Here is a 17,744-nt window from a genome sequence, read left to right on the forward strand (position 1 = left end):
CCTGGTTCACAGCTAGTTTTCCAGTTCACTAAGACTGCTGTCCCACTGTCTCTTACTGTGCACAAAGCCTGTGAATGCTACCTAGAAGGGCATCACCCTTTAACCCTGTGTAATTTTATTTCCAGATTTTCCCCAGTAGATTAGATGGCAGCTCAGGACATACGTTTGGGAAATTTCAAGTATATCCATGTACATTAGTACATGTCACTCTATGACATTCCCCTTCCAAAGAGAAATGCATCTAAGTTGCTGTCATGCTATAGTGCTCTAACCTGTGAGTGATGATTTTCAAGAGAGGCCAGAAAGCTGGTTGGGGCAGAAGTGTCTGGCCACCTTTTTTCTTCCTCTTTCCTCCAGCATCAGCCTTGATGTACTTAGGTTGCAGGCCATGGATGAACACAGCCTCCAAGGCACTGCACATGATGTTGGCATCTCCATCTTCGCTGGTGACAACGTCATCGGAGGCTGCATACTGTTTCTGCAGTGCCTTCACAGACCTCACCAGCTTCCTCTTAATCACCTGAAAAGCAGCCAACATACCATAAGCCTTTAGAAAACTATCTCCTGGTGGTCTTCTGAAGTCTCTCACTTTACCAAATACTCCCAAAACAGAGGTGTCAACAACAGTCCCTGTCAGTCATCAACTGGCACTTTGTAAGCCTTAAAACAGTAGGGTTCTTTGCATAGACCTTTTTTAACCTTAAAAAGCACTCTTGAACCCAGGTGACCTTGGGTCCCCACAGCCACCTCACTCTGGGTCTCCATCTCTTCATTTGCTGATTCTAAAATGAGGCAACATCCATGGGAGCAGAGATTCTGAGTGAGAAGGAACCATGTAGCTTGACTCCCCCCTTCCCATTTTACAAATGAACAAACAGGCTCAGGAAGGCTAAATGACTTCCCTAGGATCACAGAGGCTTTTTTTTTTTTTTTTAGTGAGGCAATTGGGGTTAAGTGACTTGCCCAGGGCCACATAGCCAGTTAAGTATCAAGTGTCTGAGGCCGGACCCGAACTCAGGTACTCCTGACTCCAGGGCCAGTACTCTATCCACTGAGCCATCTAGCTGCCCCTCACAGAGGCTTTTAAGTAAGAGATTCCATAAAAGTAACTTGAATTTACATATTACTTTAAGGCTTGCAAAGGGTTTTCCCCACATCAGTTCTGGGAGTCATTAGTTTGGGGGCTCAGAGGAGTGATGTCAGCCACTTGGTATTGTGGTAAAAAGTTATTTGTGGTAAAGATATATATCAGAAGTTTTAGCTGAATCATTTGAGAGATTGTGCATGCTACTGAAGCGACTTGACCACGACAAACTTCCGGGACACCAGCTTAAAAGTGAGGGAGGAATGGAAGTTCACTCTCTCTAGCTTTTAAACTTAGCCATGGCAGCGTGACCCTCTATTATATAAAGGAGGGAATGTAATGGAATTTATTAATTTGATCATTGACAACGCTATGCTAAGGTTTAATAAAAATCCAGCAATTCAAACAGTTAAAGAAGAGAATCCAGCTTTCCAGACCAAAGTCCAGAGCCCAGTTTTCCAGACTAGAATCCAGCTTCCTCCTGATGACATCTTGCCACTTCAAGAAGACAAGAGAACTCAGAGACTTTATATGAACAGTTTTATTTTGTTGGTTTTTGTTATCTCCTTCTGTTATTATATACCATCTGTAACATGTACTCTCTGCAGAGGCCCTCCCTCTGCAAGACCAATGTCAAAGCATTGCATTCATGAGGGACTGCCCCTCTGGACAAAACTTTTCTCTCTCCCTTTTTCTATATTGATATTAACATATTATTAGTTAGTATAGGATATTATTTTTGGCTGTTTCATTGAGCAAACTCATTCGTTTTTCAAATGAAACAAAGGGGGGAATGTGGTAAAAAATTATTTGTGGTAAAGATATATATTGGAAGTTTTAGCTGAATCATTTGAGAGACTGCGCATGCTACTAAAGCGGCTTTCGAAGGACCTCCATTTTGGGGAGGAGACCGCGACGATCTTCCGGGGCGCCAGTTTAAAAGTGAGGGAGGAATGGAAGTTCTCTCTCTCTGGCTTTTAAACTTATCCGTGGCGGCGCGCAAGGGTGAGAGGAAACATGTGGTCGGTGTTTGGCTTTGGGTGTGCTGGTTCTCGGCCTGGCGGACAGTTTGGGATTTGGTGAGTTTTATAAAGATCTAAGATTATTCATTTGTATTTCTACTTCCCTATTTCCCTAATTGGAATCACCTTTTGTTGTCTAATTAATTCCCAAGCAATAAAAACTAATCCCTCACAGATTAAAGCTCAGAGGCTTCTTTTTCTTAGTGGTCTGGTATATATGGGAAAAGTTAAAATGCTCATATATCCAATTTTGAATCTCACAGTATTAAAGTCAGGATTAGAACTACGGTTTCATGACTAAGCCCAGTGCCCAGAACATGTAGGAAAAGAGCATTCCCCACCATCATATATCTGAACTTCTGTTGGGGTCCAGTCCAGTTACTGCTCTTAATGACTTTTCTCTCCATGGGTCCAGCTTGAGACCTGAACCCAGATGATACCCATGAGCCTATCCAGGCTCAAGTTGTCTACATGTAAGAGAAATAAACGGGGATGATCATGGAAGTGGTTAATTAACTTGCAGAGGAAGATGACAGCATTTATTTTTAAATCAAGATGACTTTAGGGGAGCAGCTAGGTGGTGCAGTGGATAAAGCACTGGCCCTGGATTCAGGAGAACCTGAATTCAAATATGACCTCAAACACTTGACACTTACTAGCTGTGTTATCCTGAGCAAGTCGCTTAACCCTTATTGCCCCCCCCCAAAGATTACTTTAAAAAGGAAACCACCTGAAAAATTCTCACCTATTTCTATTTACTAATCATAGATTGGTTGTGACAGGATAACTCTTCAATGGGATGCTCCAGCAACAATAACTGGGCAAGCCTTCAGTCCTAGACTCAAGTGGAGGCTTTTTTTAAAAGTGAAATATGCTCAGCCACTTCCATCAGAAATGATTGTAACTTTGTTAGAGAAAAGCTAATGAAATGCCCAAACTATCTGCCCAGTTTCTACCTCTCCTCTTCCTTCTTTGTCTCCACATTCTTTTCTCTTACCGTGATAGGTGCCTTAGGGTCTAGCCCGTTTTCCACAGTTGAAAGCATTGCCACTCCTCCAGCAGTTCACTTAGATCGTCACATGACAGCTACAGCACAAAGGAGCATCCACAGCACAGAATGAACTCAGCTTCTCATTTCCTTCTATTTCTCTTGCCATGGTTCTCTTCCTCTCTTGCTATTCCCCAATGTACCTACTGGGGGAAGTCTGAAGTTAACAAAACTTGTTCTTTTGAAAAAGAGAAACGAAAACCAAAGTTTTTTAAGAAAGGAAACGAGAGGGAAAGGGCTTTGGGAGATGAGGAGAGCTGTTCAATATAGACAAGCCAGCTCTAGGAACAGTGGTGTGGTAGCTTTTGTTCTGCACCCAAGGATAACTAGGAGTCTTGTAGCATCAGGAAGGGGACAAAGCTGATTTCCCAGAATCATGAAATTTCAAGTTGGAAGGGAATTTCCAATCAAATTTAATCACAAAGCAGAGGTCAGGAAGGATGTTACCATGACAGAGAATGATAAAGAACATGGGAGTGACCCAATAATCCAGAATCCACATTCTAGGGCAGCCTACAATACAGGCTGGGCACTACGACAGCTTCTCTTGCACCCTGCACGTTTTTTGTTTTTTTTAAACTGACTCTGCAAAATCAAAACGAAAGTTTAGTTCAGTAGTATTGTTGCTTTTGCTTCTCCTTCAGGATGGAGACATTTTTAAGGAGGACATTTTAAAAATGTCACCATTTTCTTTTTTACTTTCTGTTGTGAGAAGCCCTTGTTTGAAAAGTTCTCCTTTCCCATCGTCCCATTGTGTCCATTGATCAGCAGAGCCGATTGTTAGCATAGGTCCGTGGGAACTCCATTCCCATCCCCCGGTGAGAGAAAGATCACTTGAAGATGGGATAGGATGATGCTAGCAGGATATCTGGTTTTCTCCATGAAGAGCGATTCTTTCTGAGGAAGGCTGACAGGTAGCCTGGTCTATCACCCCCGCAGCAATCAAATCAAAACACTTATTTGTGGTGAGCCCAATTATGGACAATAAACTGTTAGGGATAAAAAGACATGGTGGTACCTACACTCAAGAAACTTACCATCCAGTTGGAAAGATAATATAAGTATGGGGCAGCTAGGTGGCGCAGTGGATAGCGCACCGGCCCTGGACTCAGGAAGACCTGAGTTCAAATCCGGCCTCAGACACTTGACACGTACTAGCTGTGTAACCCTGGGCAAGTCACTTAACCCCAAATGCCTCACCCCGCCCCCCCCAAAAAATAATATAAGTATGTTAAATAACAAGATTAAAAGATAGCAATACAAGGAATGACAAAAGTACATGATTAAGTGTCAAATTAGTGAGTAATAGAGAAAATTGTTGCTAAAAGAATTCAGGAGAGATCATTTCAGGCTTGAGTGGTTTGGAAAGGGTAATGCTGAGTATGGTGACACATGCCTGAATGTCTTCTCTTGGGAAGACTGATGCTGGTAGATCCCTTGAGCTTAGGAGTTATCAAGGCTAAAGCCAATCAGGGGTTTTCACTAAAGTCGGCCCCAATATGGGGAGTTCCCAGGAATAAGTTGCTAACACACTATGGAGGGGTAAACTGGCCCAGAAATAGTCACAAGTCAAAGCTTCTGTGAGCATCTCCACCATCATTCCCCCATAGCAATCAAATAAAAACATATTTGTTATGTACCAATCATCTCCAATAAAATGTGGAAGATAAAAAGACATGGTGGTACCTAGCTTCAAGAAACCTACAATCCAATTGGAAAGATAATATAAACATATAAAATAACAGAAAACTTAAGGCAACAAGACAAGGAATAACAAAAGTGGACCTGTGAATGTACTTTCACCCTGGGCAAGATGGGGAGACCCAACCAAGAGAAAAAGTGAGACAGCAAGTAAGAAAGAAGTAGGATTCAGGCTTGGATTTAAAGAACTGGTAGGATGTGAATAGGTTATGACATCATTTGAACCAAGTAACTGAAAAAGAGTGTGTGTGTGTGTGTGTGTGTGTGTGTGTGTACACATCCTTTCATATTTGTATTATAAGTTGAGTTTGATTGAAATGAAATGGTATGTTTGTATAGAGATGCAGTGGAATCTAAGTCTGGAAAGAGCAGGCTGGGGCTGGGCTGTGGAAGTCAGCTCCGTCACTATCTGGTGATACCAGTGGCTGGCAAGGAAGATTCCTACTTTGGCTACCATGTTAGACTCCTTTAGGATGATAGTCTCTGTTGGTCACCAGTAACATTACCATGATCTCCTGAATCCTTCTACACATTCTCACAATTACCATATATTCTCAGCTACTAACTGGGGAGCTTGGGAACAAATGGCCTTCAATCCTAGTTTCTCTCTTAGTTGGGAACCAGGACAGGAAAAATAAAGTTGTAAACATTATGCTGCAGCTAAGCATTACAGGCCGTCCCTAAAATTACTCTTAAAAATCAAACTGTCTAAAACAACTTTGAGGTACCACTTCACACCAACAGATTGGCTAATATGACAAAAAAGGAAAATAATAAATGTTGGAGAAGCTGTGGAAAAAGTGGAACACTAATGCATTGTTGGTGGAGCTGTGAACTGATCCAACCATTCTGGAGAGCAATTTGGAACTATGCCCAAAGGGCTATGGGGCTGTTCATACCCTCTGACCCAGACTCTTAGGTCTGTATCTCAAAGAGACCACAGAAAAGGGAAAAGGACCCACATGTACAAAAATATTTATAGCAGCTCTCTTTGTGGTGGCAAAGAATTGGAAATTGAGGGAATGCCCATCAATAGGGGAATGGCTAAACAAGTTGTGGTATATGAATGTAATGGAATACTATTGTGCTGTAAGAAATGATGAGCATGACACTTACTAGCTGTGTGACCCTGGGTAAAAGTCACTTAACCCCAACTGCCTCACCAAAAAAAAAAAAAAAAAAGAAATGATGAGCAGGAGAAGTTCAGAGAAACCTGGAAGGACTTACATGAGCTGATGCAAACTGAGAGGAGCAGAACTAGAAGAACATTGTACACAGTAACAGCAACATTGTGTGATGAACAATGGGGATAGACTTGGCTCTTCTTAGCAGTGCAATGATCCAAAAAAGTTTCAAAGAACTCATGATAGAAAAAATGTTCTCAACATCCAGAAAAAAAGAAATGTGAATTATGAATGCAGATTGAACCATACTGTTTCTACTTTTGGACTGTTTTTTCCCCCTTCTTGTTTGAGGTTTTTCCTTTGTGTTCTGATTCTTCTTTCAGAAGATGACTAATGTAGAAATATGTACAATCATGTACATATACAACCTATATCAGACTGCTTTCCATCGTGGAGAGGAGGGAGGGAAAGGGCAGAGAAAAAAAATTGGAACTAAAAATCCAGTGAAAACAAATGTTGAAAACTATCCTTATATGTAATATGTAACTGGAAAATAATAAAATAATAATAAAAAAAATCAAACTGTCTTTGGATGTTCAGCTCCTCCATATTGCTACCTGGGGCCAGCAACATTCCAGAAGGTGAACGATGTTTCTCTTTTGTACTGCCGGTGCTAAAATCTTTGAACTCTACCTCCTGGTATCCTCTTGTTGCCCAAGGTCTCTCACTCAAGTTACCCTCCTTAAACAAGGTTTGCACTTCAAAATTCTTTCTCTATTTGTCCTTCAAAACTCATTCCCTGAAGACCTTGACCTCCTCCAAGCTCATTCATAATGGCAGGCAAATACTTAATAACAGCCCCACTTATCATTATCCCTCCATAGGGATTTGGAGATGAGTCATTTTTATAATGAAAGAATTTCAGATACTTCTATCTGCAGGGTATAGAGATATTTGGAGATGGGGGATATTCTTCCTTGCTCAAATCATACTGCATATTTATTTTATTTTTTTTTTAATTTTTTTTTTTTTGCAGGGCAATGGGGGTTAAGTGACTTGCCCAGGGTCACACAGCCAGTAAGTGTCAAGTGCCTGAGGCCGGATTTGAATTCAGGAACTCCTGAATCCAGGGTCGGTGCTTTACCACTGCGCCACCTAGGCACCCCTGCATATTTATTTTAGCCACCAACTTTTCCAGTCCTAATGTCGCCTCTAAGTCTTTCTCACACCTAATATAGATATAATCAAAGCATACTAGTTTAGGAAGGTAGTACTATAGTACTATGTATGTAGGAAGGCTAGTGTGAATTAGTTTTTATTTTTTTAATGAGAAATTCAGTTTTATTACTTTAAAATAAAACAACAGGGGCGGCTAGGTGGCACAGTGGATAGAGCACCGGCCCTGGATTCAGGAGTACCTGAGTTCAAATCCAGCCTCAGATACTTGACACTTACTAGCTGTGTGACCCTGGGCAAGTCACTTAACCCCAATTGCCTCACCAAAAAAACAAAACAAAAAACATTCTTTACCAAAATAAAGGAAGACAATTGGAAAGTTCATCATTCATGGCATTCCAACAACATAATAAAAATGATACTAAAATTAATTGATTTAATGCTGTAATAAACTTAATAGAATTAGAAAAAAATAACAAAATTCATTTAGGAAACAAAAGACTAGAACCTCAAGGGGAGTAATAAAAAGCTGGAATAATAAGGATATAGCATTACCACATTTCAAACTATTATTTACAAACCTATTTGGTAGCGGGGCAGCTAGTTGGCTCAGTGGATAGAGCACCCACCCTGGAGTCAGGAGTACCTGAGTTCAAATCCAACCTCAGACACTTAACACTTACTAGCTGTGTGACCCTGGGCAAGTCACTTAACCCCAATTGCCTCACCAAAAAAACCAAAAAACCACAAAAAAACCAAACTTATTTGGCAATGGCTTTAAAAATGGAAAGTAGATGAGTGGAAGAGACTAAAGAATCAGGACATAGAAATAATTATATACCACCTCTAAAATAGATCTGAAAAACCTAAGAACACAATATATTGGGGGAAGAATTCCAAACTGCTGGAAATATAGGAAAACAACTTAGTAGGCTTAGCTCAGTATTGTAAACCATACATCACAGTAAGCTCAAAATGGCTACATGAGTGATACATAAAAGCTCACATCATTTTTTAAAAATTAGGGAACAAATAAATAAATAAAAGGCTTTTTTGAAAAAAAAATAAGGGAACAGAAGGAACTATTTTTTTTTAAACAGCTACAGTTGGGAGAAAATTCTTAACCAAACAAGGGAACAAGGTAATCATAATGAGATAAAATGGACAGTTTTAAGGATATGAAATTAAAAAGCTGCTGAATTGTTAGAATTAGCAGAACTAAAATAGAAAAATTGCTAGAGGGGAAAAAAAATCTCTGATACATGTCTGATCCAAGATGGAGGCTGTCTAGTTGAGTGGATAGAAAGCTGGCCCTGGGAAGGCCATAGTTGGGAAATTTTGCCTCTGACAGTAATGATTACTGGACTACCAGCAAGCTGTCTAACTTCTCAGTGCCTCATCCATCTTTCTAAGATTGTATGTTACAGGAGAGCTGGTGCTCTATACTGAAATGAGCCTTCACACAGATAAAATTAACATCCTACTCTCCTCAGCAACACCCCAGCCACCCAAGATATATACAGGGAACTGACACAATAACTCCAATAGTTAAATGCTATGGAGATATGAACAATTTATGAATTATCAATAATCATATAAAAATACTACATGTTGCTAGTAAAAGAAATGCAGACTAAAGTTCAGGTTTCACCTCATGCCTATCAAATTGGCAAAGATAATAAAACAAGCAGTCAATCAATGCTGGATGGTTCCTAAGAAGATAGGCACATTAACATACTGTTGCTAGGACTGTGAATTGATCCAATCTCTCTGAAACACAATTTGGAATTATTTCACTATAGGACATATATCCCAAGGAGGTAAAAGACATTTTAAAAAGTTCTCATATAAACCAAAATATTCACAGCATCACTTTTTTTGTGTGTGATAGCAAAAAACTGGAAACTAAGTAGGTGCCCATCCACTGGGCAATAGTTGATCTAATTATGGTACATGAATGTAATGAAATATTATGTGTTGCAAGAAATGATAACTCTGGAGAATTCAGAAGCATGTGAAGAATGATCTGATACATGAAGTAAAACCAGGAGACTATAGAATATACAATTACAATAAACAAAAAAAACAACAAAAGTTTTAATGTCCACTGTATGGACCAAAAACCAGATAAGACACACTTCTATACCGTGTAGAAGGGTGGGGAGGGGACAGATTACGAGTGTGACCATTACACACTTCTCAGATGGCTATGTGGTCTTGTGGTCTTGGCTTTTTTCCTCCCCTATCCTCACTATTTGTTAGTCAGCCTGGAAGACCCAACCAACAGTACAAAAAAATAAGTCACAGTAGAATGAAGAAAAACAACAAGCATAATTCATTCCCAGAGGGAACAGGGAGAAGATGTGCATAGTGTAGAGGGAATAGGAGAAATAATGAAAGAAAATGCAGAGGCTTTGCAAATCATAGTATATAGTATATGCATGAAAGCTCCCAGCCAAACAGCTGCACCAGGTTTCTACTTCCTCCTCTCCTAAAAGCAGTACTATAAAAGCTAGAGGCTGAAGTGGTAACAGTTAAGACAAACCCAGATGGGAGGCATGATTCTCTACGATTTTTTTTCCAATTGGGTCAACATTTGCACATAGATTCAAACACACAAACATAAGACTCAGCACTACTTTCTGGAATTCACTGCACACCTCCCTTCCCAGGATGTCAAAGTCATTCACCTAGCCCACCTCTATTCTTACCAAGCCCATGGGTGAGTGAAAACAAGCATGTTAAAGGTTTGCTATGGTCACCTAAATCAAAGCTTCTTAAACTGTGGGTCACGACTGAATGTGGGGATCATGAAAAATTTGGCAGTAAATGTTTGATTTGTATACCTATTTTATATACCTGGGGTCACATAAAAATTTCTTGGGCAAAAATGGGTCACGAGTAAAAAAAGTTTAAGAAGCCCTGCCTGACCTAAAGAATCCCAGGTGGAACCAGAAGCAGACTCCAACCCCCCCATTTCTTAGTCCCCTGGCTTTCTCCACTTAGGCATCCCATCCACTTCAACCTCTACACTTAGGACACTCTGATACCTAGGCCCAAAAGGAAAAGAATGATTTAGAGCAGACTTAAAACTGAAGAAGTATAATGCCTGGATCTCTCTACTAGTGGCTCTCAAAACATTAAATCCATCAGAAGGAGGCAATCTCTGCTCTCTAGATAAAACTTTTCAAACCTAACCACCCGATATTGTTCAGGCACATCCCTGAACAACAGTCTGGAATGCAGCTATTGTACCAATACATGAGTCATGTTTTTTCTGCTGGAAAATACTGTCCAAGTTATCTAGTGACTCAAAGCTCAGAAAGGCAGCTGATTTTCCAGACATGTGAGCACCCAGTGAGTAAATACCCTTACACCTTAAAGAAGTACCCTACGTCAGCCTCCTGGAGCCTTGGGGTCAGGGAAGGCAGGTTGCTGCTCTGGGTCCCTTCTTCATACTGCTGCTGGGACCATTAGTTTTCTTGCAGCTGAGTAGCCAAAGAAAGAACAGCATTTCCACGTAATACCACAGGTTGGTGCCCTCCTGCATCTTCACCTCCAAGCTCTCATAGCAGGTGCCTAACCAGGGACCCATTCTCACAGGAATTTGCTTTTCAAAAGATACATGTTAAGATGTTAGTAGATAGGGTTTTGCATATGAAAGAAGGAATCTGGTGAGTTTAACTCTTTCAAAAGAATAAAATTATCATGGTGAGTGAAAAAGCCAGGATGGGGAGTGAAGGTAAGGAACCAAAGTGGATATTTTGTAGCAAGAGACCTGGGAGGTAATCAAATAAAACCCTAAGTGGCTTCTTTTTTTAAGCACTCAGAAGACGGAATCTGTCTAAGTGGCAGCTATGGAGAAAAGGCTAGACACTGACTGCATTCTGAGGGTATACTTATCTAGTTGCCACCATTTTTCTTTTCAAAGAGACAACAATTTCTAGATACTCTCATTGGCAGCATCAAAGCTCCTCCTGCACCAATTTTGGAATCTTTATGTTCCCCATGACATCTGGTGAAAGGAAAAAATAACCTAAACCCAAACCTCACAAAAAGAAGAACTGATCTCCAGCAGTCTATGCCAAGATAAATTTCCATTTCCACAAAAAACTAATATACAGTATAAACCACATATATCACTCTCTTGTATTCATCACTTCCCCTATTACCAGTCTTTAGATTTATTTCTATTCACTACCAGATTGGCAGGTAGTTGGGAGTTGGAAGAAGGCTCATTCATTAAGCCAGGATGATGAACAAGTCAATAAGGCACCCCAAAATCCCGTGAACTGACGGCACCTCCTCAGATATAGCATTAGAAGAATCCTTCCGTGTACCATCCAGATGTCAGTTAATAGGAAGTGACAGCCTGATTTTCTGCCCCAGGCAGAGTACACATGACATTCCATACTCTCAAAAGTATTTTGATGACACCTGCCATTACAGTGATTGAGACAAAAGATAATTTAGCCAGAAACACAAATCCCAGGACCAAGCAGATTGAAAACTAATGATAGGTTGAACCCTAAAGCCAGTGCCCAGCTGTGGGAAATCAATTGTTCTAGACCTGATCACAGATAGAGCTGGGGTAGAGAGGAAACTTCAGGAACTTATAAACTAGGATCAGAGCAAGTGTATGAGTGTGCTGGGCTAAGTAGGAGTTGGGGATGGAGGGGAATCAGAAGTCTGTAAAAGAGATGAGGAGAAAGGTAAGGTTTAGCTAGACTGACAAAATGGGCAAGATGGGACTCTCTTAGGATAAGAGCTTGGGTTCTAGGCCAGCAGTCATATAAACTGATTTTCTTTTTATTTATTTTCAATATACTTACATATGTTCTTGTCTCCCCCAATGGAATTTAAGTTCCGGGTGAGCAGGGATTGTTTCATTCTTTATATTTGCATCCACAATGACAAACACAAAATAGGAATTTAATAAATACTTGTAAATTGACCAACTGATCTGATAGAGGTTGGAAGGAGAGTCAAAAGATTCAGTACTAAGGTAGTGTATGTAGTGTTTGGTCTTGTGGATAGTGATCTGAAAGAGGTCCCAGCCAGGAGCAGAGGAAGATAAGACCAAAGGAGGAAGGGATTTAAATTGGGGTAGCAAAATTAAATTAATTAATTAATTAATTAATTAAAGTGGGTTAGCAGACTGGAATGGAGGAAAAGGGTTTGAGGTCATATTTCCAATATCATCATTCAACTGAAATTGCTCTCTCCAAAATTCTGATCTCTTAATTGCCAGAACTACTGTCCTTTTCTCAATCTGCCCTTTTTAAACTTCTCTGAAACATTTAGCACTGTTGACCACACTTTCTCCTAGATACTCTTTCCTCTGACTTTTTGTTGCCCTGCTGTCTCTTGGTTCTCTTCCACTTGTCTGACAGCTCCACTTCAATACATGATACAAATCTACTGAATTCTTATCTAAGTCAAATCCACTTAACTGTGGGTGTACATTGTTTTCTTCTTTTTACTTTATAACTCTCATTTGGTGATCCCTCAACTTCCATGAGTTCAATTATTATCTACATGCAGACCAAAACCAGGAGATCAGTCGATCTGTCTGTCTATCTAGTCCTAGTCCTCCTACACTGCCTATTGGACATTTTGAACTGGATCTCAAATTCAACATGTCCAAAACAGAATCTGTTCTCTTTCCTTTCAAAACTACTTCTCTTCTGAACTGCCCTACTACTATCAAAGGCATTATCAAGTCACAGGTTTGCAACCTCAATGTTGTTGCTGTGGTTCATGAATTTCAGTTGTGTCCAACATTTGGGGTTTTCTTGGCAAAGCTATTGGAGTGATTTGCCATTTCTTTCTCCAATTCATTTTACAGATGAGGAAACTGAGGCAACAGAGTGAAGTGACTTGTCCATGATCACATAGCTAGCAAGTGTCTGAGACCAGATTTGAATACAGGAAGATGAGTATTCCTGACTCCAAGACTAGCACTCTATCCACTGTACCACCTAGCTGCTCCAGTGTAATGCTAGACCCCCTTCACTCTCACCTACCCCATCACTCAGCTAACAAAATCTGTCATTTCTATCTGTACAACATCTCAGGCATAAGTCCCCCTCTCTCTACACTCAAAACCACTAAACAAGTTCAGCTCCTAATCACCTCTTGCTTGATTGTTTAAGTACTTAATTAGTCTCCCTGCTTCATTTCTCTCCCCTCTCCATACAGTGATTTTTCTAAAGTGCAGGTCCAAGTATATAACTCTCCCCACAGTCTCTCCAAATCCTTTGGCTCCTTATTACCTCTATGTTCAAATACAACACCAAATTTGATGTTTGATTCTCTTTATAACTTGGTCTCTTCTAATCTTTCTATTTTTCTTACATTAATAATAGTTAACATTTATATGTGCCATAAGAACCCTATGGAAAAAGGTGTTATTATTATCCATATTTGACAAATGAAGAAACAGAGGTTAACTGACTTGCTCAAAGTCATTCGGCTAGTATCTATACCAGAATTTGAACTCAGATCTTTGAATTCCAGATCCAATTCTATTTACCATGCCACCTAGCTGGCTTTAATCATTATCTTTACTCAAAACCTCCCACCCCTTTTCCGAACTTCCCTTTTACTTTGGAAGTCATCACTATAGTCTAGTCACCCAGCTCCCCAACTTCAGTGTCATCCTTCTCAGCTATCCCACAAGTCCAATCAATCAGTTGCTCCAGTCCACCAACTCTACAATCCAACCTTAAAGGCCTACTTGCCATTCATTCTTCACACACACTCCATCTCCATCTCTGTACCTTTGCACTGGCTCTTCCTCATGCCTGAAATGTTCTCCCTCCTCATCTCAGCCTCTTGGAATCCCTGGCTTTTTCAAGGCTCAGCTCAAGCTCCAACTCCTGAATGAGGGTCTTCCCAGTCCAGTCCTGTCCTGTCTCCTCCCCCCCCCCCCGCCCCCGAAGCTGGTACCTCTGTAGTACCTGGTATATACCTATATATCGTACATATCTCCCCCTATTAGAATGCGAACTCCAAAGACAGGGCTATTTTTGATCCCCCCCCCTCCCCACGGTACCCCCAGTGTTGAGCGCTTAATAAATGCTTGGCGACTGATGAATGGGAGAATGGGGAACCGTGGCTGATTAGGTTTTGAGGCTGACATTGGTGGGGCTTGATAGATATGGTGGAGAATATAGAATATAGAATAGAATAGCATAGTGTAGAATTTAAGCAAGGGGACCGGGGGTACAGAGGGGTGAGGAGGCTGGAAGAGAAGAGGAAGATCTAGGAATGGGGGTGCCAAAGGCTTGGGAAAACGAAAGGAGGGGCCCTCCCGATCGTGGTGGGGAGGTTGTAATGAGGGGATCAGGAAAGCAGGGTCTAGGGGTGGAAAGTCAGAGGGCGGTGGGATGGGGGTGGTCGAGGCTGGAGCGTCGGGATGCAAGGGCGGACATGTAGGGATGGGATGGGGGTTCCCGGAGGAGGGTCCGGGACAGGGGCCTCGGCAGCTGGGGAGAGAGACAGGCGAGGATTGGGCGTCTTGGACGGGCCTGTCTCTGGTGGCGCCAGGACCCTGTCTGAGCTCTCCCTCCATCCCTCCAACTACAATCCCGCTCGAACCCCGGACTCACCTCCGAGGTAGAAGAGCACGAGAACTTCCTCCAGACTGTACCCTTTAGCCTCTGACCGGAAACTGCGGCCTCCCAGCCGGTGATAACAGGAAGCTGCCCGGCCGGGCATGACGCCATCACGTCAGCCTGGCGTGGGCCCCACCCCCTATCCCGAGCAGCCAATCCTTGGGCTCGAGGGCCCGTGAGGGTGGGGCCTGCGGCTCGGGAGGCCTCACGTGGAGGTGCTTCGCACCAGTCGGGTCTGGGGCTTGTAGGCGGTTTAGTTCTCTAACTCTGCGTCAGCTCCTCCGCTGGGAGACCCCGCGGACGGGGAGGGGGAATGGACGGGAGGTTGTCTTCTGAGCCACTCGTGCGAATTGGTTCGGCCCACTCGCTTTCTCGTCTCCGGACCTCAGTTTTCTTCTGTTTAAATGAGGGGGCTGGACCCTCTAACTCTCCTTAATTAATGCAGTTCTGTAGAGAAGCAGCCCGGTAGAATGAATAGAAGTGCTCATCTCAAGGCTAGGAAGACCTGGGTTCCAGTCCCACCTGTGACAACTTACTGGCTATGTGACCCTGGGCAAGACACTTAACATCTCAGTATAGACCAAGGGTCAAGTGAACAAGCAAAGCTCTGTGTTAAGGCTGGGGGTACAAAGCAAAACAAAACAGTCCCTGTTCTCTAGCCGGTCCGCAGACAAACTACTATGAACAAAGATAAGGGACAGGATCAAGTGGAGATAATCTTATAGAGAAGACACTTAAGTGTTCTTAACCGTTTTTAGTAGTTAAAAAAAAAACACAACAACACCACAAGCATAGTCAAGTAAAACAAATGGACCTCATTGACAATCTGGTGAAGTCTGTGGAACCCTTCTCAGAATGTTTTTAAATGAATGAAACAAAATGCACGAGCTTCCCAAATGATTCAGCTAAAACTTGCGATATTAGTCTTTACCACAAATAATTTTTACCACAACTCTTTGGTTATGGTATCAAGGCAGCATATGGAAGTAATGGAGTCAAGACTCAGAGTAGAAGGATAGATGAGTTGAGGAATTCAGGATCCCTTTTCCTCAAGACCATTAGCAAGGTTTTAGTGATAAAGATGCAGATAAAACCTGGAAAAAGTCCTAGTCTTCAGAAGTGAGATGAAGGCACTGCTCTTGCCATCATTGTCTGAGTAACCTAGGACAAGCCTCAGTCTCAAAGAGGTCAGCTGACCAATGTAAAGAATTGTTATTTGAGGTTTTTATGACCCCTCAAATAACAATTCATTCTTTACACCATCAAATGTCAAGTTCACACCTCCTTGAGGTGTAAATGGGGGGGGGGGGAGACAGGTGTCAACTCTGGATCTGAAAGGTATATATATTCTCTGGCTGTTTCAGTAACAGCCAGTTCTCTCTCCAGCTCTTTGAAGGACAGACATGGATGACTGCTCCTCACCTCACAGGGACTCTACCTCCTTTGGACACAAAAGTTCCCAGAAGATGGAGCTTCATGTGATCAGAAGTGAGGGATCCAATATCCTCCTTAAGAAGAAGCCCAAAGCCAGCCCTTTGGAGATACAAAGAAAGGTTCTAAAGGGGACAGAAGAGGGACGATCCTCCCCCAGGGAAAAAGAACTCAACCTTATCCAACTGGACAACTCCTCTCCATGTATGAAGCATCCCTGTCAGCCTGATCATCCCTACCAGCCCCCAGGAAGACACCTTTGAAATGGTCCTGTCTGCCTGCTGAGCCCTCACAAAGGATCCCAAGCACCCCTGCAAAGATGCCTCTTGTAAAAGCCACCGCACCTGGTCAGCCAGGGGGGACCCCAGCAGCCAAGCCAGCCGCGCCAGCCGCAAAGCGGCCCTTAACGCCCCTCATGAGAAGTGCTAGGAAAATGAGCACTTTTCTCTGGGAGAGGAGTCGCAAGCCTGTGGTGAAACACTTTGAACAAGGCATGGCACAGCACAGCCCCAGCAAGGGAGGCCCTGCCCTGCTCCTTCAGGTTTAGAGAGGCAGCCTCCTAAACCACAGCCTTCTAAGAGACCATGAGTACTCTCTCCCTGTCCAGTGCGGGGGGGCCTCAGCCATCACCAGGCCTGGTGGCCTTGGAACCTCTAGATTCTCTCTCTAGAACTGCCAACAGGTGTGCCCAGGGGCCGGCCACTCTCTGTTCCCAAAGTGCCCATAGTGTTGCCCAGAAACCCATGCAGACGTTTGCATTGGACAAGGATACATGCACAAACAATTGGACCAAGTCAACAGCCCAGGTGCTCCTGGATTCTGCCCAGTCCACAGTGCCCGCGAGGCCCAGTGTCCTGCATGAAGACCTCTTTGTTTCTAGTTCAGATGAAGAGGAGGAAGAAGAGAATGAGTAAAAGCAGATCACGAATGTGTGTCAGTCCTTATGGATAAGGGGGTGAAAGGTTCTTAAGTAGACACAAAGAGAAAGGACAAGAAAGAACTCTGGAGAGTCAAATCATCAGCGATTTGCCATTAATAAATGTTGTATTTAGAATCCAAAATAAAATAAAATAAAAGGAAATTAACATTGAAATGACTGCTGTCAAAATATTTTAAAGTAACTTCATGGACCCCAGGTTAAGAACCCTTCTATGTAGATTAAGTTGCAGAGAAGGTGCTGTTGGGCATTAGTAGAGGGTGCTTACTCAGTTTCTAGTACCAATGAAATATTAAAGATCCAATCCCTTTATCCTGTACAGTTTACAAGTTGTCTGTATTGGTAACCCTTTGAGGATGGCAAAGCAATCATCATTCATGATCCCCATTTTAAAGATGAAGAAACAGGTGAAGTGACTTGTCCAAGGTCACATCTTTTAAGTGCAAGTCACCAGCTGAGCCCAAATCGATCTCCTTGTCTTTTAGTCTAATGTTCTTTTTATACTACTGAGAGAAATTTTCATTAAATAACCAATTACGGGGAGGGGGTCCCCAGAGTTTTTTCTCTTCCTAATTCCTCATTCTCTTCTAGTTCAAATCTGA

The 17,744-nt window shown here is 42.2% G+C and overlaps 1 protein-coding gene across 2 annotated transcripts in view; it reads right to left on the bottom strand.

Annotated features, from left to right (window-relative positions):
- PLEKHM1 (pleckstrin homology and RUN domain containing M1) overlaps window positions 1-14,904 on the bottom strand; it is a 41,834-nt gene extending 26,930 nt beyond the window's left edge. Inside the window, exons 1-3 of one of the 2 annotated variants that reach the window (XM_044005369.1) lie at window positions 14,769-14,904; window positions 3,104-3,297; window positions 273-520 (exon numbers count right to left, since the gene is read on the bottom strand). In XM_044005369.1, the coding sequence (XP_043861304.1) occupies window positions 273-520; window positions 3,104-3,151 (296 nt within the window). In that variant the 5' untranslated portion in view covers window positions 3,152-3,297; window positions 14,769-14,904. Of the gene's footprint in view, window positions 1-272; window positions 521-3,103; window positions 3,301-14,768 lie in introns of both variants that reach the window. The other variant, XM_044005368.1, reaches the window with a different exon arrangement.
- Window positions 14,905-17,744: the final 2,840 nt, after the last annotated feature.

This window comes from Dromiciops gliroides, chromosome 4 (assembly GCF_019393635.1).
Source record: "Dromiciops gliroides isolate mDroGli1 chromosome 4, mDroGli1.pri, whole genome shotgun sequence".
Classification (NCBI taxonomy): Eukaryota; Metazoa; Chordata; class Mammalia; order Microbiotheria; family Microbiotheriidae; genus Dromiciops; species Dromiciops gliroides.